Here is a 22,684-nt window from a genome sequence, read left to right on the forward strand (position 1 = left end):
TATCAAGAAGTTTATTTGAAACCGACTTGTCTATATGCTTCAAGCGTACCATAGACTTTGTCCTTCTGGGACTTAATAGGAGCATTTGCAATGAGAATATAGTTACTTTCTTTGGGTCAACAAATGCATCTGGCATGCTTTGCAATATATTGCAGATGAATTATCCTTTTATGAACTTCAAGTTCATATTATTTTATTCGAGGATCTAGATGTATAAATGATAACTCATTCCATGTAACTTTTTCTCAACTGTTGTATCTTGTCTCCCCCTCATGTTAGAAAAGCTAACTTGTTTCCTCAACTTTGAGAATCCATCTTTGTGCGTTATGGTGTTAATCAAAATATACACCGCACATCAATAATAATAAGATGGAATTATTTGGTCCCTGACCATAAACCACTTGTGAGGGAAGAATTAATATACTTTCGTATATAACCTATATCAAACTGATATAGAAAACTTTGTTCTCATAAGAAATAGTTTAGCTATTAAGTGGAGGCACTCAATAAATCATTTTGCTAAACCAACTGTGATGTAAACCAACTTATCAAGAAGAACTTCTTGAATAAAAATCTGGAATATGCTCTAAATTAAATTATTGAGCAAGTTACCTCGCAAACACCATGTTGCGGGTTAATAATAATCGCACATGTAACCATCTCATAGATGCATCTTATGTGGTATACATGGCAGGTGAATGGGCCCATATTCACCTTTGATATTTTCAGCATTCATGGGATTCAATCCCAATTTTAGTTGATCTATTAATTAATGAGAACAAGCAATATAAGAGAATTCGTAAAGAACTTTCTAGTTCTTTAATATTTACCCATGTGAATTCTCTATTATTTTTGCACATCATACATGAATTAACATGGCTAAACCAAGTATGCCAATTGGACAAATTATCAATATTGATAAACTTCAGGTTTACACCATGATGTGTGCAATTATGAATAAACTCCAAGTTTATTATGATATGGGGTTTTATATCAATAAATATCACTTCATTGTGGTATTCTTTTGTTTATGTAGTACAAATTGGAGAATAAAGCGGGTAGCTTTTCACATACATATTACCCCGCTACAAGATGTAGTAATAGAAGATATTAAATCTTTCCTTTATTTATAGTCTCAATATAATCAACCGCTTTCACGTATACTTTGGAAACTGAATAAGTTTCTTTGAGACTTACTACAACACAATACCTTATTGGTAATTAATTGTGTTTCTCCAAAATAGTATAATTGGCTCTTGCAGAGTTCTCAATTAATTTTGTAGTACCACATATTCATCAACACCCAATATCTCTTTTAATGAGAAAGTTATACCATTATGGTTATGGTCAAAATTATATGCAAGATCTGTTTCTTGCATTACCGTTGACTTTTAATAATCACAATGCCAAAATATTTTGGCGTACAATAGGTACGTGACCAATGACCATGCATGCCATAATAATGATATTATTTTCTTATATCATCTCAAACCTCCTTCTAGAGGTGAGTGTGGTATATACCACTAGCACGCTCATATTCTTCCAAAAATGAATATGTATTCTTAAATCAGATGCTGTCACATTCACATCATGAATAGACCATAATCATCTATATGTGCTTTATAAAATCTCATGTCAAATCGATGACAAGTATTTTCACAGAGTGAAAGATTATTTTGAGAATCCTTATTGTTCTCATTACCACAAACGATGACGATTATAATTTCGTCTATTGCCACGTCCACATCCATGGATACATTCATAGTGATAATTTTGTCTTCTTTCAGACTTATCACATACTGCTATCACATTCTCTTAAGGGAATGAGAATAGAGCAAATTCAATGGGACGGGTTTCCACTTTTTGTGCCCATAATCATACATGAATTTGATCATGGCAAGACATAGAAATTTTACCACTTCAGGTGGTTATAATTTCTTACAAACTCCATTGAGTTATAATCAAACTTTGTTGTCTTTGCTTGTATATAAAATCAAAGTATAGAATAAAAGAGAAAAATACAGTAAAATACTTACCTTAAATCCAGAATTTAATCATGAAGGAAGTTCATGGAATAATTGACAATCATTATGCTCAATCCCAAAGCTTCTATTCAATTGGTTAGAGTCTCGTGCTGATAACGTGTTATAAAAGAACAAGAGCAATATTGCAGAGAAAGAGAGAGGGGGGATTCTTATTGATTTTGGAATGATTTACAATGGAATAGAACCCTCTATTTATAGGGAGAGGGTGACTTAGCCACCAAGTAATAAACCCTAGAATCTCTCTAAATATAGACATTCACCATAAATAAAATTCTATTTATAACAAAAAAAGTTTTGTCCAAGCACTATTAACTTTGAAAAAAAAAGTATTTTTTTGGAAAAAAAAAAGTACTTCTCAACTTGAAAAAGCTTGGCCAAACAGGCTTGGACTTGAAACAGGCTTGGAATAGAACTACCTTTGCTCCACGTCTTTGGACGGACTATTTCATCCACCGTCACATATCTAATCTTAATTGTCAATCCTCTTCACCCATTCTTTGGTTACAATGCTTCATCAATCACATTACTATGCAAAATGCTTTTCAACTCCCCAATTCGATTGTTATACCTTTCTGCCTCTAGCATATCTGGCTAAACAGAAATGCCAAAATTAAAGGACTTGAAGAAAGGTGAACATCATTTAAATCGCCAAATTGTAAAATAGTTACTTTTTAAATAGTTAATCAAACTTTAGTATTTTAAAATTATTTAAAGTTTACTTATTTTTAATATAAAAATAAAATTTGGATAAAAATTCCCGAACTAAAACAAGAAAATCCTCCAGCATAATTCAAGCTTCATAAAAAATTTCTAGACCTTAGTAGTTAGTACTACCGACTACGTCATTTCTTGAAGATTAGTTTTTCTTAAAGATGTTTTTTGATAGGTCTTATTTGGAAAAGAAATTGGCAATTCCCCAAAAGGAATTTATCAAAAAAGTTTCTTCATCCCTATTTAGATAATTTTGATAGTTTAGGGTGTGTTTGGTACGAAGGAAAATATTTTTCAGAAAATGTTTTAATTTTTTCATGTTTGTTGGCTTAAATTTTTTGGAAAATATTTTTCTTATGAACTCATTTTCCTAATGTTTTCCTTATCAAGAGAAGGGAAAATATTTTCCAAAACTCCTTCTCAATCTTCCCCACCCTCACCAACCCATCCTACCCCCTTCTCTCCAAAAAGACTTTTTTTTTCTTTCAAATTTCAGTTTTTATTTTTTCGTTTTTCTGCACCCCCCCCAAAAAAAAAAATATATTTTTTGTTATATATTTTCAATTTTAGTTTTTTCATCTTTCGGTTTATAGGCTCGAAATTTTACAAGTTTTAAAGTTATGAATTCGGAGGTTTATGTGTTTGGAAGTTTACGAGTTTAGAAATTATAAAGTTTACGGGTTCGAAAGTTTAGCGTTCGAAAATTTATGAAATTTGTGGGTTCGGAAGGTTGTTGGTTCAAGTTTATGGCTTCATGTTTATTGGGAGTATAAATTATTTGTACTCTTGAAAAGTTATTTTTCTAATTTGCGTACCAAACACCAAAAAATAAATAAAATTACTACTTATTTTCCAAAAAAACATTTTCCACATAAAACATTTTTCCTCATAGCAAACACGCCCTTAGAGTCCCCAAAAAGAAAGAAGCAATTTTCCTCATCTAAAGTCCTACTAATCCTTTAGCCTGAGTCCACTCAAAAAAGAGAAAACCAATGGGGGCGCTAAGGCTACCCGCTTTAACTTCAATCTTCACTTCCTCTTCCGTCAGGTCGCCGCCGGCACTGAAACATCGCCTCCGATTTCCTCTCCGTCGACCTTTCTCGGCGCAGAGTACCGTCCAGAAAGCGGTAGCTACAGAACTTGGAGATGGAAAGGCGGCCAAAGTTGTAGAGAAGGAGAAAGAGAGAGTGATAACTCCGCGTTATCAGGACTTCAACGCTTGGTATTTAGATGTAATTGCAAATGCGGAGCTTGCTGACTATGGTCCGGTTCGTGGTACCATGGTTATTCGTCCCTATGGTTACGCTATTTGGGAAGCTATACAGGTACCTTCTAATTAATATTCCAATGTTGATTAATTGTTTTTCTTTGTCCTAACGACCATTTTTTAATAAATATTTTTGTAGTTTTTGAATTGTGGTTTATAGTACTTTTAAGGGGTTTTGGGTATGTAAAGATTTTATTTTTTAAAATATAAGAAATTAATTTGGCATGATGATGACATGAGTTGAGCTTAAATGGAGAAACATGGACAGTGAGAACTATATAGCCGACACAACTTGTTTGGTACTGAGGTATAGTTGTTGTTATTGTAAAATATAAGGAATTAATGCCCGAGATGAATTTGAACATCATTCATTTGTAAGAAAGAAGAAATTTTCTCAATATGTTTATATTTTAACAATTTTGGAGTAGCCCGAGCCATTTTTTTCTTTTATTGTCAACAGGTTAAGTGCATTCTTGCATTTGCTTTAGTTCCCTGTTTTCAATTTTTAGAATATTTTATTAAGACTATTATTGAAAATTGTGGTTTTTAGTACTTCTCTAATTTTGGAGTATGTCAAGATTGTAATTTTAGGAAATAAGGAACTAATATCCGACATGAATTGAAAATTAGATGGTTCTATCTTATATGGAAGCACCATTATTCGTTTGGAACTTTACTTTAATGTGATATCTGAGTTTTGTTTTGATTGGGTTTATTAATTGTTGATTGGTGCAGGATTACTTGAATGTGAAGTTTAAAGAAACTGGACACAGTAATATGTATTTCCCACAGGTGGAGTTACTCTTTCAACCTGTGGAGTCTTCTTCTTTTGACATTTGTTTTCCTTGTGAATTAGTAATTCTATTACTTAGTAACTGTTAGTGTGACTTGAAATATGAAGTTTTTGGTAAATGGTAGGTTAGGAGTTGGCCGTGAATTGATGTATGAGTTATTATGATTTGGCCGTGAATTGATGTATGAGTTATTATGATCTTATTGTAAAAAATGAAACTTTTGCTTTTATATTTGTTGGAATATAAGGCTTTTCCTGTGCAAATTTTCAAGGTGGATTCATTTTTGTGATTAGCATGTGATGATATATTAATGTATCTTTTGTTTCTTTGCCTCGACTTTTAGAAAGTGCACGAGCATAACGTAGTGGGAAGACTGGAATTGATTTGATAGTTTGATAATCATGTTGATAGCACTGCTGTAAAGTATAGTTTTTTTCATTTTCGTGTTATAGTGTCATTATATGTCAGTGAAGGTCCTTCTGCACTGTCTGGTTACAAGTAGTGGTATTAGAGTTAGGAAAAAGAGATGATAGTATGACATATCAAATTATCTATGAGCACCACCTGGATATCCCCCTTTGCATATTATCAAATTTTGCTCTTACATGTGGTTACGTGCCAGAGTTATCCTTTTCGCACAATTATTGCACAAATGAATAATTTGTTGATGTCGCTCAAATATTGCATAAAAAGTCTAGAAATGATAGTTCCTTGGAATGACTTAGTCACCTCTTTTCTTTTCTTTTCTTTTTGAGAGAGTATTCTGGTAGTTCAAATTTGCTCATATTACTTTTCTATTGAATACCTCGGCGGTGTTGTTTTACTTTCATCATGTGTCACTCATACATGTTATTATTCCAGTTTATACCCTATTCCTTCATTGAGAAAGAAGCTAGTCATGTTGAGGGTTTTAGTCCAGAATTAGCTCTTGTTACTGTTGGAGGAGGAAAGGAACTTGAAGAAAAGCTTGTGGTAAATATCACTGCCCTTTTATCTTTGTCAAAAAGATATCACTGCCCTTTTATCTTTGTCAAAAAAATATCACCGCCCTTTTATGACATTTTTTTTTGGTAATTAAACATTTTTATTTACCAAGTAATATTTACAAAACATTCTATTCTTTAGTTTGATCTTGGACATCATCCCCAGATTCAAACTATATCTCTCAATGCTATGTCTTCTAACTACTCTCCTATTTACATGACATTAGGGTAGTAATGAAGAACTAGTAATCTTTTCTTCAACCGTTGCATCATGCTACCTCGACCATGGATTTCTTGAACAAGTTGTCTAACAATTACTTCAATGCTCCTCTCTTTCTCTTGGAATATCCTTGAGTTCCTCTCTTGCCATATGCAATAGACTGCACCAGCTAGGGACATTCTGTATACTTCTGCCGTAGAGCTCCTTCCATTGTAATGCTTTGCAGCCCATTCTAACTCTTGTCCCCATTCCATCTCCTATCTTTGTATTCCTTGCCACTGCAGTAGTGTTCTCCATATCCTTGCTGAATAAGAACATTTAAAGAACAAATGCTCAATTGTTTCTTCTGTTGTTTTACACAGTATGCACCCTGTACTCTCAACACCCCCCCATTTATTTAGTCTATCTCGTGTTAGCAATCTTCTGTGAGCAGCCATTAGCAGTGTAAACTTCCACTTAGGCATTCCTGCATTGTTGCATGTAATTCTCCTCCATGGAACTTTAGTAAATTCACCTCTGAGCTTCAAATACATTGCCTTGGTTGAAAACTTGTCCATCTGCATAAACTCCTCTTCTGTCAGCCCAGCTTCCTCCACTTGCTTCTTTGCCTTCAGTATTTTTTGGACCACCCACGATGCCTGCTTTGGGATACTGCCTGCAATCATGTGTCTTTTGTAGTAGAGGTGCATCCATTGTATCCACATTTTGTCTTTCTTTTTGCTAAGGTTCCAAAGTAGCTTACATATAGCTGCTTTATTCCAGCTTCCTATATCCAGTATATTCAAACCTCCAGCTACTTTTGGCCAGCATAATCTGTCCCAAGCAACAATGCTTTCTTTGTGATTTCTACCCCTCCAGTCCATAGGAATCTCCTGCATATACTCTCTATTACTTGTATCAATTTCTTTGGCAGTATGAACACTTGTGACCAAAATACTTGTATAGAAAACAATACACTCTTGATTAATTGAACTCTGCCTGCATAAGATAGGAACCTGACAGTCCATGATTGAATTCTTCCCAGCATCTTCTCTATCAATGGTTGACATTGTACCACTGATAATCTTTTAGTACTTAAAGGAACCCCTAGGTACCTTACAGGCAATGATCCTTTACAAAATCCTAGGGTCTGTAATATCTTATGTTCTGTATCCTCACTAACTCCACCAAAGAAAACTGAGCTCTTGTTAGTATTTGCAGCTAGTCCAGAGGCTTTAGAGAATTCTTGAAAGCATTGGTAGAGTAGTTGTACAGAGATAGTGTCACCTCTGCAAAAAAGCAACAGATCATCAGCAAAACTTAGTTGTACTATGTTCATCTTAGTACATTTAGGATGGCAGTTGAAATCTGGGTTCATCTTCAGTGTCTTCAGAGTTCTTGTCAAGTACTCCATGGCCAATACAAATAGATATAGAGACAATGGGCCCCCCTGCCTCAGTCCCTTCCTTGCATGAAATGGTGGTGTATGCTGCCCATTGATAGTGATAGAGTAAGATACACTTCTCACACACTTCATGATCCAGTTGACAAATCTCCCAGGCATTTGTAAATTCTCCAGAACTTGTTCCATATAGTCCCAGTCAATAGAGTCATAAGCCTTCTTCATATCAATCTTCATCATGCATCTTGGTGACACACCCTTCCTGCCATACCCTTTGACTAATTCATGGCTAAGTATGATATTATCATTTATCAGCCTCCCTGGCACAAAGGCAGACTGGTTTCTATCGACTATATCATCCATTATCCCCTACAGCCTGTTTGTGATCACTTTTGAGATTATTTTATATAGTATAGTACGGCATGATATTGGCCTGTACTCAGTAATACTAGTAGGATCCTTCACCTTTGGTACAAGGGTCACTGTTGTACAGTTAATAGGTTGATAGAGCTCAGAGTTTGTGAAGAACTCCATTACTGTCTCGGTCACTTCCTCACCAATCACTGGCCAAGCCTTCTTATAAAATAGAGCATTGAACCCATCACAGCCAGGTGCTTTATTATCTCCAATTCCTAACAGTGCTTCATGAATTTCCTCTTTAGATACATCTTTAGCCAATTGAATTTCCCCTTTTATGACATTTATTTACTTTTCTGCTCTTAATTGACATGTCTTATACAGCGTACTAGTAAAATGGCGGGTGCACTCTTAGTGGATCATTTAATCCATGTTCTACCACAATAAAAGGGATTGTAGGTGGTGTGCGAAAGGAAAAAATATACTGGTAAATTGCTAGTACCTCCAATTACCTAGTGAAAAAAAACTTGCAAATACGCTCACTTTTTTGAAAATGTAGCTGATATGGGCCATCCAAAACCAAGAATAAGGAAACTAAATCCCCGCAATCTTGAACCATTGCTAACCTTCTCATTTCAATTGGATACACTTGGGAAGATTCTTATTAATGGCATGAGCTTATGCCCCTAATTATGAATGTATGCTTGATTTTCATCAAGAGAAGTCTCTTGGTTAATAAACTAGCTTGGTCAAATTACTTTGTAATGTGTCTGTGAGTGTGTGCCCGCGCCACCTGGGCCAAGCTTGTCTTAATCCTTTTTGCCTATAGAATTCTACCTAAAGAAGGATTTTCCAAAGACTAATCTACTAGCTTAAACATTTAAATACTATTATGTAGGACATATCCAGATTAAGGCAAAAATAGTAGACGTACAGGAAAAAAGCACAGGGGAGACTCATGTCATTTTACCAAATTTTGGTTGTGTCAGTGGGTAATAGTAACGGGAAGGGCCCCACTATAACGACTTATCATCCTCAGTTACCATGTTCTTCTGAGAATTGAAATTATCATCCGCCATAATTGCGTCTGCGACAAAAAGAATGAGTTGATTGCTCACATTGTGACTTTAGAAGCCAGGATGGCTTAACTGTCTATCTTTTGAAAGAGTATTTAGTTAGTTAATATCCCAAAGCTGCTCAGAGGTTTTAACTTAAAATTTTAGTTATTTAAGATATGTCATCTTTAATACTGGTTATATTTCAACAGTATGATCTGAATATGGGTTTGATCTTTTACCTTCTTGAGGTTCTGGCAGGTTCGACCTACTAGTGAAACAATTGTTAATCATATGTTTACTCAATGGATCCACAGTTACCGTGATCTTCCTCTCATGATCAATCAGGTTTCTTTCAATTGCATCCTTCATTTTTACTGTGTTACCTCTAAGAAATGAAACTATTTTGATTCTCATTTTGTACCATCTAATGTGTTTCAGTGGGCAAATGTCACAAGATGGGAGATGCGAACCAAACCATTTATTAGGACGCTTGAATTTCTTTGGCAGGAGGGCCATACTGCCCATGCCACTGCAGAGGAAGCAGAAAAAGAGGTCTTTATCCTTTCTATATGCCCCTATATTCTCTAGTTAGTGCCATTACTAATTTTCTTATAACACGTTGCTACTTGCTGAACTTCAGGCAATGCAGATGATCGATGTGTATATAAAATTTGCTTATGAGCAAGCTGCAATACCTGTTATTGCAGGTAGGAAATCTAGGGTGGAGACGTTTGCTGGTGCTTCAAGGACCTATACAATTGAAGCAATGATGGGAGACAGGAAGGCTTTGCAGGCTGGCACAAGCCACAACCTTGGTCAGAATTTTTCGCGTGCATTTAATACACAGGTAAATTTGAAATGTAAAAAATATGAATATGTTGATAATTACCTTCAGTCGGAGCGTCTTTCATCATCTTTGTTTAACTGGTTATCTTAGTATAACAGTTTTAATGTTTAAACAGTTCACAGATGAAAATGGGCAACGACAACATGTCTGGCAGACATCATGGGCAATTAGCACTCGCTTTGTGGGAGGTATTATCATGACACATGGGGATGATGCCGGCTTACTGCTGCCCCCTAGGCTGGCACCTGTGCAGGTTCTTAAAACTTCTTTTTGACCGGTTAATTTTCATATCTAGCAAGTTTTGAGTAATCGTCTTAGTTGTGTGATTGACTGGTTTATGTGACAGCTTTTAAAAGTTCTGATTGTGAATCACCATTTCAAGTAGTATCACAGGAATAGCAAATTACATATAATTCAGTGGACAGAAATTGAGTTGATCTGCTGTATACCCCTGCTTTGTGTTCTATTTTAGCATGCTAGCTGTTCATCTCTTCCTTTATCTTGTGTACTAACGCATATAATGGCATTCTGAAGATGTTAAATTTCGACCAGTGGGTCACGGTGATTGAATATTTTGCTTGTTGGATGCTCCCAGGTTGTTATTGTCCCAATATGGAAGAAGGACAATGAGAAGACGGGAGTTCTGACTGCTTCATCATCTGTGAAAGAAACTTTACAAGCTGCAGGGATAAAAGTGAAGATTGATGACACGGATCAGAGAACGCCTGGGTGGAAATTCAACTTCTATGAAATGAAGGTGTGTATCTCTATGGAAATTCATAAGTCACAATATATGGACCTAAAGTTCAGAAGAAATGACTACCAAATGAAATCTGTGAGAACATGCGTTTCAGTGTTTCATCAAGTAGAAAGCCAGGTGTTTTAGTCAGTGATAGTTTAAAAATGCTTGCTGTGTTGTTGGCCTTAGTTTTGAAATTTCTCTTCTTTGGATGAAGTTCTTTTTCTACTCTGACTGTTTTCTTGGAGGAGGATAGGATGATATAATCAGTGCTTAGAGTTGGTAGTTTGGTACACATGGTTATAGGCTATATCTGCCACCATGACTGAGGCCAAATGTTAAGTGTTTGTTTGATAATACACTCTAATACACCTTGCTCCTATGTAGGGAGTCCCTTTGAGGATTGAAATTGGCCCCCGAGATGTTTCAAGTGGAACCGTGGTCATCTCTAGGAGAGATGTTCCTGGAAAGCAAGGGAAGGTTTTTGGAATATCCATGGAGCCTTCATCCCTGGTGGCTTACGTCATAGACAAGTTGAATGAGGTTCAATCATCCCTTTTGGAAAGGGCAACAACTTTTCGTGATAGGTAAGTTCTAACCATTTTGTTATTTTGCTTGCAGTATAATGAACTGCATTTTCTGCCGCACACTTTTTCTTCCATTCGGTTTTCATTTGATTATAACTGTTGTTTGACCTAAATTACTAGAAATATCATGGGCGAAAACAAGAAAACTGACTCCAATGAAGCCCACACATGTTCTAAAAGTATGCGACAAGGACAAACTAAAATTCCTCACTGTAATAGCTCTAGGACCTAGTTGCATAATGTAAGATGAACATCTATTTTGCCTTTAGAAGCATCGAAGAACAATGCACTTGTGACTAAGCTTAAAATAGAAGTTCAAATTTGGACACTGTGTAAAAAGTCAAGAGTGATAATCCTAAGTTTGTAACTTGTTAATAGAATCTAATGCATTTTTTACACATAGTATACATTCAGCATTCTGTACCAATTATAAATGCAAGTTATGCAAACCTTAACAAGCTTTTGAGCTTACCAGTTGTTGAAGTGATATTTAACCTTAACAATATTTTTGCTGGCTATCAAAGTTTTTCAATGATCACAGGTTTGTGGATTATAATATGTATAGAGTTTGCATCAAAGATTTACCCATCACCATTTGCCTTGGTGTCTGCGTTTCATGCATCTCTTTCTGTTGGATATTGAGTTTCTGTCTGATTTGCTGTTGTCTTATATCATTCCAGTAACATCGTGGACGTGTATTCATATAATGAACTTAAGGAGGCAATAGCTCAAGGAAAATGGGCGAGGGGACCTTGGTCAGCTAGGTAAACCTCTTCTTATATTTTCATTTGTTTCGCATCTGGTGTCAGTTCTTGTATATTTTTTGTCGGTGATCCGGGACTGATGTGTTAATGCAATACTTAACAAAACAGTGACGAGGAAGAATTGAAGGTAAAAGAAGAAACAGGAGCAACCATTAGATGTTTCCCTTTTGAGCAGCCTGAGGGACCAAAGAAGTGCTTGATGACGGGCAAACCAGCAGATGAAGTTGCAATATTTGCCAAATCTTATTAGCAACTTATGTCGCTTATTGGCTTTTTATTTTGAGATTTGATTACACTGTCAAAGTGATAAGGGTTAGTCTGGCCTTCATATTTAAATGCACCATTAAGATTAGTAAAAATGCAGGAAAGGAAAACGTCTGTGCCCTTTTACGGAGGTCATGTTGTAAAGGACGGGACTTAACACTCATTATGCAGCAAAGCACACACCACATAAATGTCGCTGTCAACCAAATTAAATTCAATTTTTGTTGTTGTTTTGAGTGAGAGCAGACTACCAACGATAGGGATGAAGTTTAATTGCATCTTGTGTGCGTATTAAGGGTGTGTTCGGTATGAAAGGAAAATATTTTTCAATTTTCCCATGTTTGGTTGGCTTAAATGTTTTGGAAAATATTTTCTTTATGAACTCATTTTCCTTCAATTGGAGTAAAATGTTTTTCTTCTCTTAACATTTTCCAAAACTCCTTTTCAACCTTTCCTGCCCTCACCAACCCACTCACCCCTCTCTCCAAAAAAAGTTTTTTTTTTCCTTCAAATTTCAGTTTTTTCCGTTACCATCCACCCTACTATCCCTCCACCCCCATCCCTCCCCACCCCCATCCACCGCTAACAAACTACTTTTAATTTGCAATTTCAAATTTTTTTTTTCGTTTTTTCCGTCATTTCTGTCCCCCTCCCCTACCCCCCCCCCCCCCTCTCTTGAAAAAAATATTTTTTAATATATTTTTCAGTTTTAGTTTTTTTATTTATCAGTTTAAAGGTTCAAAATTTTACAAGTTTCAAAGTTATGAGTTCGGAGGTTTATGTGTTTGAAAGTTTACGGGTGAAGGAATTATAAAGTTTACAGGTTCGAAATTCCGCGGTTTCAAAAGTGCAGTGGTTCGAAAGTTTATGAAAAATGTGGGTTCGGAACGTTGTTGGTTTGAAAGTTTATGACTTCATGTTTATTATATCTAAATTATTTATGAATGCTCTTGAGAAGTCATTTTCCTTAATTTACGTACCAAACAACGGAAAATGAATAAGATTACTACTTATTTTTCAAGAAAACATTTTCTTGGAAAATATTTTCTCCTAAACGTAAAACTCGAGTCTGTCAACCCGACTGGGTGAATTTGCTCTTCATTTGTTGTCCATCTCTACTACATCTGGCATTTACAACTTGAATATGAAATGGTTAGTGTGTCTAAATTTGTACTGTTAAAAGGACTACTCATTGTAAGTTAATGAGTTGAAGCAGCTCACTTTGTTTTATAGTGACCATTAAATTAAAGTGTTAATGCATGCTTGTGCGAGGGTTCAGATTCAAGAGTATTTTAAGGGAAAAAAGAGAAAAGCATACTAGAGAAAATTTGGGACTTGTACAAACAAAATGGTAATTGGGGTAATTCTGGGAAGTACCTGCAAGTTCAAGATAATAACCACCATAAAAGTTATAGATAATAACAGCAATGATATTAGTAACACTCAACAACTCGAGCCCAAAGTGTTCTTGTCATAAAGTTATAATTTCACTAATAAAAATTCCAGAGGAATACAATTTTAATCAGTAAATTCCAGAGCGATAATTAGAGATAAAAGAAAACTAAAGTTGAAATATGAATCCCCAAATGGACCTATTGAAAATCAGAGGCCATAGGGTGTCAAAATGTGTACTATTCACTATCTTCTACCTTTCAATCATTAGACCTTCGCCTTTCTTCTTTCTCTCTAATTTTTTACAGCAACTCTTAACCCTTGAACAAGCTGAATACATTTTTGACAAATAGAAGTAACAATAAAACCTCAATACTTATTTGCAAATAGCCAAAAAAACACAGATTTCAAGAAACACCAAATGGAAAACAAGTAAATGGAAAACCTCCATCACACAGGTGTAGATTGCCAGAATCTATACTGTTTCTAAAGATTACCCTGCCAAATAGTAAGCTTTCTGTATGACCTTGCAATTTATATTCGTTTGTATCATAAAAGGCTCTGGTATCATCCGACTTCAACACATCTTTATTTGCTTCTTTCTCAAAATGCTTAATGTAATTCTTTAAGTCACCATGATTCGAATAGTTTTCTGGTGACTTGTGACCAAAAGAGAACTGAAATTGTTGTCCCCTTGCTGGATCACTGCCTCTTTGCTCGACTTGATCTAGTAGAGGATCATCATTGCAGCTGTTGGCTGTTAAACTTGAACCCTCATGACTATCTGGGTGCTGAGTGTGGCCAGCTACTATCTGTAGAAGAAAATAAACTTTATGTATGAATAAATTGTAATCCACCATCATGATTCTTCACTGTAATTTAAGATGTTATTCTCCTAATAGGTGTGCCAATGAATAAGGGTAGGGAAAGGAGAAAAGGAGAGGATATTCTAATATAGGTTCATGACCATATGAGTTTTCATGACATTCAAGGTTGCTTTCAATGCTCACTTGGTGATAAATAAGCAAGAGAAATAGAGCTTAGATATTCCAATTCCATACATAATTTGCTGGTCTAGACCTGGGGACGGTAGAGGCTGCTGCCAGAGGAGGCTAGTAGTGTTAATTGTATAATTATGTGTCAAAGATCATGCTTCAGTGCTTCACAAACAAGGCTTATGGAGGTGGCACATTAAACATCTCACAAGCTCACCATATCTGCAACCACGCGAATTAAAAATAAAAGGAACTGAAAAATGAACAAAAAGGGTTAGTTACAAGGGAAGTTGTATCTCCATTTACACAAGGGGCAGGGTGATTTTCCAGTTTCTATGCGATCTGAGTCCCATTAGGGGTCTACAATTTTATGTTTACGTTATTTTATACTATTTTTAATGAGAAAAAATGTTCTGGATTTGGATTTGTGAGGGGTCTACAAAATTCTTTTCTTTTATTTATAATCGAGAAAGAATGGTCCAAGGACCAATGGCATATGGTGCAGCTTGGCGGAAAAAAGGTCCGCCCCTTTACGCTTGCTAAATATGGCAAGAACCTTTACTATGTAAATATTGAGTCTTTCAACTGCAGTCACTTGCAGTTTACACTACTTCGGTAACTTTTTAAAGCAGGATATTATTAAGATGACTTTGGTTCCTTGAACCGAGGGTCTACCAGAAACAACCTCTCTACCTACATAAGGTAGGAGTAAGGTCTGCGTACATACTACCCTCCCCAGACCCCACTTGTGGGAATACACTGGGTATGTTGTTGAAGATGATTTTAGTAGTCACAATGAGCAGTGAAGTACATTTGATACCCGGGAAGCAATGATATACCAATCACCTCAGGAGAATATGAAGAATAATCCATCACACAGACATCAGCCTTTCAGTGACGATCATAAAACCAGTGTTTCAATTATTCAAAGAACAGATGAATGAAGTTAAAACTATCGATCAGATAAAAAAAAGAACCTGTTTGTAGTTGGAGTAACTTACCGGGAAAGACGTTGACATAGTGCTTGGACTCCCTAGTAGGATGGGATCGGTTACACCAGTTGTAGTAGTAGCTCCACCTAAGCTGTGAGATAGGTCTTCCGGTGCTGAGAAGTCAGAGCTATCAAAAGTTGATATGGATACACATTCATCAAAATATGACAGTGCTTCTTCAGTAAGACGTTTTGACATTTTTTTCCTCTCATTACTTCTCTGCAGTGGAAATACAAGGACAAAGAGTGTAAGCATACATAGTAAGATGTCAAAACATTATGGCACACAAGGCTCATAACGGCTTCTAAATTGTTCAGATGACAGTGCCTGAGTTCAAGATTCAAGTTCAGTGCAGATCTAGGTGGTGCCTCTCCAAAAAGAGACATTAGAACTTTTTCTTTACTCTTTTCATAGCAAAAGAACACGTTCAGTAGTTGCTGAAGTTAAATGGCAAGAAGGATGAAAGAAAGTAACAAAAGGACATGACAAACACAGCTTCATCTCATTGTCTTGTTTGTGTAATACCTTCTGATGGATGTGAAAACTTCTAACAACAACAACAACAGTGAACCCAGTGTAATCCCATGAATGGGGTCTGGGGAGGGTAGTGTGTATGTAGACCTTACCCCTACCTTATAAAGATAGAGAGCCTGTTTCCGATAGACCCTCAGCTGTGGATAAGTTGGGCCTTCTGGCCAACATACAATCATACTGGTCTCACAAAGTTTTATAGAGCTTGCATTTTCACTTTGGTAAGTATTTCTTATCGCATAGCAATCCTATAGCACTTCCCCACTCCAGCCATCCTAAATAAAACTCCATATGTTTTACTTCATCTGGAACAAAGGAGGGGTTTGGCGGGGGGGGAGGGGGGGGGGGGGAGAGAATAAGGAAAGATAAAGAGTTAATATATGCAACCACAAGATTGGGTCCCAACTCTCTGGATCTAGAGGTAAGAAAGAAGAAAAGAGGAAAGGCCAGCAGCTCCCTCAATCTCAAGCCAGAGGATGACAAAGAGAACTCTGATGCACCTATCTCTGCATACACTGCTGCACACACACAGTCGTTGCTATTAATACTTCAGTTTTCTCTCACAGCATCCAAAATGCCTGGAAAACAATTGCAGCTAAAGAAGTATACCAACTTTATATACTACATCAACAAGAATAATATCATATTATGACATGGATATAGCTTAAATTTTTCATTTAGCACCTTTTCTTTTTCCTCTTTTCTGTTTTAAGTTAGAGATGGAGAAGGCAAAAAACAAAGAAAACCTACTTTTCTTCCTGCACGAGATCTCTGAGGAGGTGAGGGCTTTGTACCAGACAGTATCTCCTTGAGAATCCTACTTATCTCCTGCCCTCGATGCTCTTCAACAGCTAGATCTGATCGAAGTTTTCTAGCCCGCTCTTCAGACTGCAAAATTCATGTAACAGTGAACTTCACTGGATGATAAGGAGATTGAAAGAGAAAAGTATGAGTACAGTTGTAACAATGGCATCAGAAACTGTGAGATCAGAATACTCTTTAGTTGTAGCCCTATTGCCAACCAGAAATGTAGCAAAATCTGAGCCAACCAACAGAAATTTGGTGCACTTTCACTTTAAACAGCAGATACAGAAGCACAATATAAGAATGGCCAAAAGAATTATCCCCCTATCAATCCTCAATGAAAAGAATCACCTCATCAAGTTTTCTGGCATATTCCCTTCTGATGTCTAAAGCTAATTCAACAGCCCCAGAGTTGACCAAGTTAGGTGGGATATCAGGAACATTAGCAGTTGCAATAGCATTAACATTGTTCTTTCGGATAGCCTAAAATAAACACCAGATAAGAAAAATTGTAAGAGCCAGCTTTTAAGTAAAAGCATGCATAATAACAGCACGTGCTCAAGTTGAAAACACGTTCATCTTTATCCCAGAAAAAAACAGTTACAGATATCAGTAATTACATTTTTTCCACGACCAACATGGACAATGAAAGTACGACATTCCTCCGCAGACAAAAAATTTCACCTTTCACAAGGTTTTTGATTTCCCTTATCACTAGTAATCAAAAGCCATGTGCAAATTTATATCAATGACCAAAATGAATTAAATAATGCCACATGCATATTCATATTAACGACTAAAATGGATTAAAAAGCCACATGCATGCTCATATTAATGACCAAAATGGATCAAAAAGCAACATGCATAGTCAAAGTAATAATTGAGAATCTTCACAAAAATAACACTCACATCCTTGCAAAATCAACTTAGAAGACAGTACTTATAAAAAAGGGAAGTATCTGAAAAATGTTAATCAAATATCCTCAAATAGGACAGCTAACATTACTAGCACCGACACTAGGTAATTTGTACCATCAGATACTTTGGCATTTACTAGAGGTAGTTACTCTTGTATCCATGATACCATTAAAACTTACATCTTCAAGGTCAGTCTGAATATCAGAAATAGCACGCCTAACTTCAGAGCGAACAGTTTCATATATTCCACTAGTAGCAGTATCAGCACCCCACTGGCCACTTTGATCTGACTGAAACATAACAAAGATGCCAAAAACGTGTTACATGGAGTATCTACAGAAATGGAGAGAATTACACTTTTTGCTCCTCAACTATTCACCCTCTGACAATTTTATACCCTAGTTTCTGAAGTTCCCATCCTAGTCCCAATTATATCACATTAAAACTTTGTTTCCATGGAACTAAGTCAAATCATCACATTTTAGTAGAGGACGACTTCATTTTTCATTTGGTAGATATGATAGTTACCCCACTATAAGTTAAAAGGAATGAAAATTTTAATACTCTTGAGCAAATGAACTAGAATCACAAAATTTACACAGTCCTCATGCTTTTTGTTCCCCCACGATCATATAGGTGTATAATCAATATACAGAATAAGCAATTAAGGAATGCTACCGAAGAGGTTTCTAATTCATGTCATCAGCTAAGGAAAAACTTATTTATATTTAACGAATAGTCCATGTAAAATGAAGAGGAGTGAAAAATCCACTTCCAGCTGCCTCTCTTCCAACTGATGGCGCCAGGAGCCTTCAAACCCACCTGCATCCAACCCCCCCCCCCCCTCCTCGCAGCCCCCTCAAACCCAGTGAACCCACAAAATCCTACCTTCTCCTAGGTAAACTAATGAATTCCATCCATCCATCCATCTCCACAACCCCTTTCCCTAATCAGCAATGCTGACTCTATCAACAGGGCTCCCAACTCTACCATAAACTATACACCTGTTTTCCAAATTTGCTTTTCTTTATCAAGAGTAGACCCACCTCTTCCCAAACATAAACACGGGAAGGCTTGGAGAGAGATGCAACCCGGTGGATACTGCAAGTTATTCACTCACATTTTACTTTATCATTCCATCGTTTTTAGTTTGGAATTGAAATGCCAAAAGCAGGTAAAAATAGCTCTTCTGACAACTTTATGGCTGTTTGGATTAGTATAAAGAGAACAATTAACAGGAGGACCAATTCTGATGACAGAACAAAAGGATGGAAATTTTGGTAAGACAAAAATACAAGAGATCCTATTGTCGGAAACCAAACAATATACTTTCTTGCAAGAAATGCGACGTTAATTCCTATTTGACGCACGCCAAAAACATACTTTCTAAACAGTGTGAGGAAGAGAGACGATTATTAAATCGTTAGAGAAACAGGAGTACGATATGCTCCAAACAAGAACTCACCTTCATTTGCTCACAAAAAGCTTTTATGGTCTTATCTTCGGCTTCTGACAAAGAACATGCTGAAACTCCATCTTCCCAATTTGAAATATGCACACTACACTGGAAAAGAAAATGATATATGATATCACAACTGCAGCCTAAAATAATTGAATTCGGTTATTGTGCAACCATACAAATTATACTCACAGCAGAATCATCTTCAGAATACTCAGTGACTTGACCATGCCTCATTGCTCCTGGGGAGCTCTTGGCCAGGCCGCTTCTATCAATATCATTTCTAACTATATTGGAATTTTTTGAACTGTTAGCTACCTTTTTCGACAAAGGTCTTCGTACGGTTTTTGATTGTAGCTCCTTTTCGCTCTAAGATCACATTAAATTTAAGTAAGAATATAACACGTAAAAGGCCCAATCTGGATACAATTCTGACACACCAAAACAATAAGCAAATGTAAAACCAAGTTCAAATACAGCACAGATTGCACACATATAGTAGGCAACTTCCAAAATACATTATTGGGTTCTGTAAGCGTATAACTCATCATATATTATACCCTTTTCAGAGCAAACAGCATAAATTCTTTTAGTAATTTAAAATACAAAGCAGTTGGCACGCTTGTCTTCCCTGGGATTGACAACTCAAATGAAATGAGTACTGTCCATCTACGTTGTGAAACAGAATGAATAGTACACATATAGACTACCCAATCACATCTGATAGTAATAATGGTTCACCAAGTCACTGTCAGTTTGTCACTTTTACTGAAAATGATGCTACCGCTTTTGAAGACCATGGCATTGCATCAATCATACTATGAGCACATGCCAAGGTGGAAGACTATCTGTTCAAATTGAGAAACTCCAGCCTATCTATTTTCTTGGCCTATTTGAATCAGCAGAAAGTCATCCAAAGACAATTTAAACTTATGACATACAACCACATGTTAAGTGTTGCCATAAACTACACATCCAGCTTAGGCATAACATCTCAGATTCACCTACGACCTCCAAAATCAAACTACCATTCCATATTAATAGATTAAATGATAACGGAAAAAAATCAAAATTTGCACAATTTAATACTCTAACTCACGATTAACTGTATTTTGAAGTTAAAACTACGATATTTAACATCAAATTGTTGCTTAAATATTTTCTTTTAAACCAAAACCTTAATTATTTGCCAGCATTTCTATTTTAGTTTACTTTTGTTTACCAAATACTAAAGGATAAATGAGAAATATCACTCCAAAAACAGGTCAAAATCAATCCAATAGACAACTAATTTGTAAATTTATTCCAAATTGCAAAAGCGAAAACTTCCAAAATTGACGAACAAAACATTAGATAACAAACCTCATAAGCAGATCCGTAGTGTCCTCTGGACACAGAGCGACCTCGAACTCTAGAAACACTTCGCCCAATCCCATTTTTAACACCGGGGGACCCTCTCGTAACCGTCCGTCCCCTTTCTTCCGCAACATCACTAACTGAACTTTTCCTTGTTTCGCTAAAACTCTCCTTTTCCTTCAATTTATCCTTTTCGTTCTCGGTCCAGAAGAGAGGATTGTCGCATTTATTGGAGAATTCTGAATCAATGTCGAGTTTTGACGAAGTTCTAGAAACGGCGCTTACACTCAAGGATCGTTTTCGGATAAGAGGAGGAGCTTTGGAAGTGGAATTGTTGGTTCCTCTTCGGGATGTGGATTTGAAGGCGGAAGTTGCCATTTACAACGGTCACGAGACTTTTGTGAAGCTTTTCGCAAAAGGAAGAAGAATGTTTTTTTGACGAGAAAGCGGAAATTACAAGGAAAAAAGAATTAAAAACGAAACCAAGAACAAATGACAGTTCATTTATTCGCGCTACCAAATTGGTCAAAGCATGCTTTTCTTTTTTTCCCGCATGGGGTTAGGAGTTAGGACACACTTTGGGACTGGACTAATTGGGATTGACGCGGGGGAGTCAAACTAGCATTTATTTACAAATACTAAATGGATCCTAATTGAAATATGCATATTTTGTGGTTTTGAAGATTGTTATAGTGATTATAGTTACGGGTCGTTTGGTTTGAATACGGCTTATGCTGGGATAAGTTATGGTAGAATAAGTTATGATGAGATTATTATTGGGATTAGTTATGCTGATAGTGTTTTTTACCCACTATTTGTATGTTGTATTAAAAATGACAATTGCATAATTTCTAAAAAGAAAGTATAAGTTATCCCGACACTAGTTACCCCACTCCTTATAAGGTATAAGTTATCTCGATACTAATTTTAATTCCGTGATAGCTTATACCAGGTTTGCTAACCAAACAAAGTATTAAGGTGGTATTAAAATTTTATACCAGCACTATATATACTTATACCTCATATCAAACGACCCCTTATAGTATTTTGCTATAACTATTTACATTTCCCCAAGTTTGGTCACAAGTTCAATTAAAGTTCTGGTTGTTATTACTTCTACATATAACCCAACAAGGGTGTACGAACACTGCACCAAAATAATGTACTCTGTGCTTTGACAAAGGATATGACAAAGAAGGGCTTTTTCATAATTTGACCTATTTATGTCCATAGCAGAGGAATGCGTGTACTGCATTGTAGAACACGTATACAGTTTGATATTAAAGCCCTCTCTCTCGGTTTCTCGGAGCAGTCTAGATTACTTGAAGTTAGTCTCTTTCTTTTATCAGTTAGTGATTTCTAGCTTGATCCGATTTTTTTCCCAGTAATCCTCTTCGCTGAATTTATGGTGTTTGTGAGCACGTGATTTTTGCCACGCTTAAATTACCCCTATAAATTCCTTAGAATTAGGATTTTTCTTTATTATTTGAATTAATTGCATGATTTTGTGCCTTGTTTGCATTTTTTGTTTGCATTTTTTGTGTGCATTTTAGGTCTCATAATTCATTAAAAAGAACAAAAAATAGTACATTTGCATTTAGAATTCAATTTTATATTCTTAGTTTTACTAGTTAATTAATATTACTAAAATAAGAGAAAAATAATGAAAAATAGTCCTTTTACGATTTTTAATTTTACATTTTTACATTTTGTTTAGTTTTCTTTTAAATTAGGATTTAGTTTATTTTTAGAAAATTAATTAGTCTAAATTTGGGAGTTAAGGTAGGTTTTGTTAGTTTTAATTTTTTGCAAAGAAATACATAAAACAAATAAATAAAAAAGGAAAAACAATGAAAAAAGAGAACTGACAAAAGAACCAAGCCAGGTTATTTGGGCCAGTTTTCGTGCCAGCCCCCAGCCCAAGCCAAATCCCCAACAAAACCCGTCTTAAACCCAAGCCCCAATTAGCCCAAGACCCACACGATCCGGTCCACCATTTTAAAATCCAAAACGACGTCGTTTTGAGCCATAAGATCTCAGCCGTCGAGGATACATGATCTAACGGCTCAGAACTAGGGTAAATGTGATATATAATTGTCGGATTCCCTTACACCCCCCCCCCCCTCATCGTCGTCTCAGACCATCCCTAATATCACCACCACCGCTCCGCCGTCCGCCGCCGGCCGGAAATCGCCGCCGCTGCCGGCTATGCTCCAAATC

General features: G+C 36.2%; 2 protein-coding genes across 7 annotated transcripts; one reads left to right on the forward strand and one right to left on the reverse strand.

Moving 5' to 3' along the window:
- LOC109217359 (proline--tRNA ligase, chloroplastic/mitochondrial) lies at window positions 3,696-12,259 on the forward strand. 2 transcript variants are annotated; one of them, XM_019381625.1, is made up of 11 exons: window positions 3,696-4,081; window positions 4,759-4,815; window positions 5,679-5,789; window positions 9,075-9,161; window positions 9,255-9,368; window positions 9,457-9,663; window positions 9,779-9,916; window positions 10,259-10,420; window positions 10,790-10,989; window positions 11,670-11,753; window positions 11,862-12,259. In XM_019381625.1, the coding sequence occupies exons 1-11, from the start codon at window positions 3,749-3,751 to the stop codon at window positions 12,001-12,003; spliced, it is 1,635 nt and encodes a 544-aa protein (XP_019237170.1). In that variant the 5' UTR covers window positions 3,696-3,748; the 3' UTR covers window positions 12,004-12,259. The 2 variants fall into 2 exon arrangements, with proteins under 2 accessions (XP_019237170.1, XP_019237234.1); XM_019381689.1 differs by lacking the exon at window positions 5,679-5,789.
- LOC109217499 lies at window positions 13,469-21,002 on the reverse strand. Of its 5 annotated transcripts, none has more exons than XR_002066667.1 (9): window positions 20,471-20,995; window positions 19,301-19,477; window positions 19,115-19,213; window positions 17,829-17,939; window positions 17,083-17,214; window positions 16,678-16,815; window positions 15,406-15,615; window positions 14,471-14,626; window positions 14,130-14,221 (listed from the first exon to the last, which is right to left on the reverse strand). XR_002066667.1 is itself a non-coding variant. In XM_019381787.1 (8 exons), the coding sequence occupies exons 1-8, from the start codon at window positions 20,840-20,842 to the stop codon at window positions 13,817-13,819; spliced, it is 1,644 nt and encodes a 547-aa protein (XP_019237332.1). In that variant the 5' UTR covers window positions 20,843-20,990; the 3' UTR covers window positions 13,469-13,816. The 5 variants fall into 5 exon arrangements, 3 of the variants coding, with proteins under 3 accessions (XP_019237332.1, XP_019237392.1, XP_019237499.1); XR_002066666.1 differs by having other exon boundaries at window positions 14,135-14,221; window positions 14,490-14,626; XM_019381787.1 differs by lacking the exon at window positions 14,471-14,626 and having other exon boundaries at window positions 13,469-14,221; window positions 20,471-20,990.

Source organism: Nicotiana attenuata, chromosome 1 (assembly GCF_001879085.1).
Source record: "Nicotiana attenuata strain UT chromosome 1, NIATTr2, whole genome shotgun sequence".
Taxonomy (NCBI): domain Eukaryota; kingdom Viridiplantae; phylum Streptophyta; class Magnoliopsida; order Solanales; family Solanaceae; genus Nicotiana; species Nicotiana attenuata.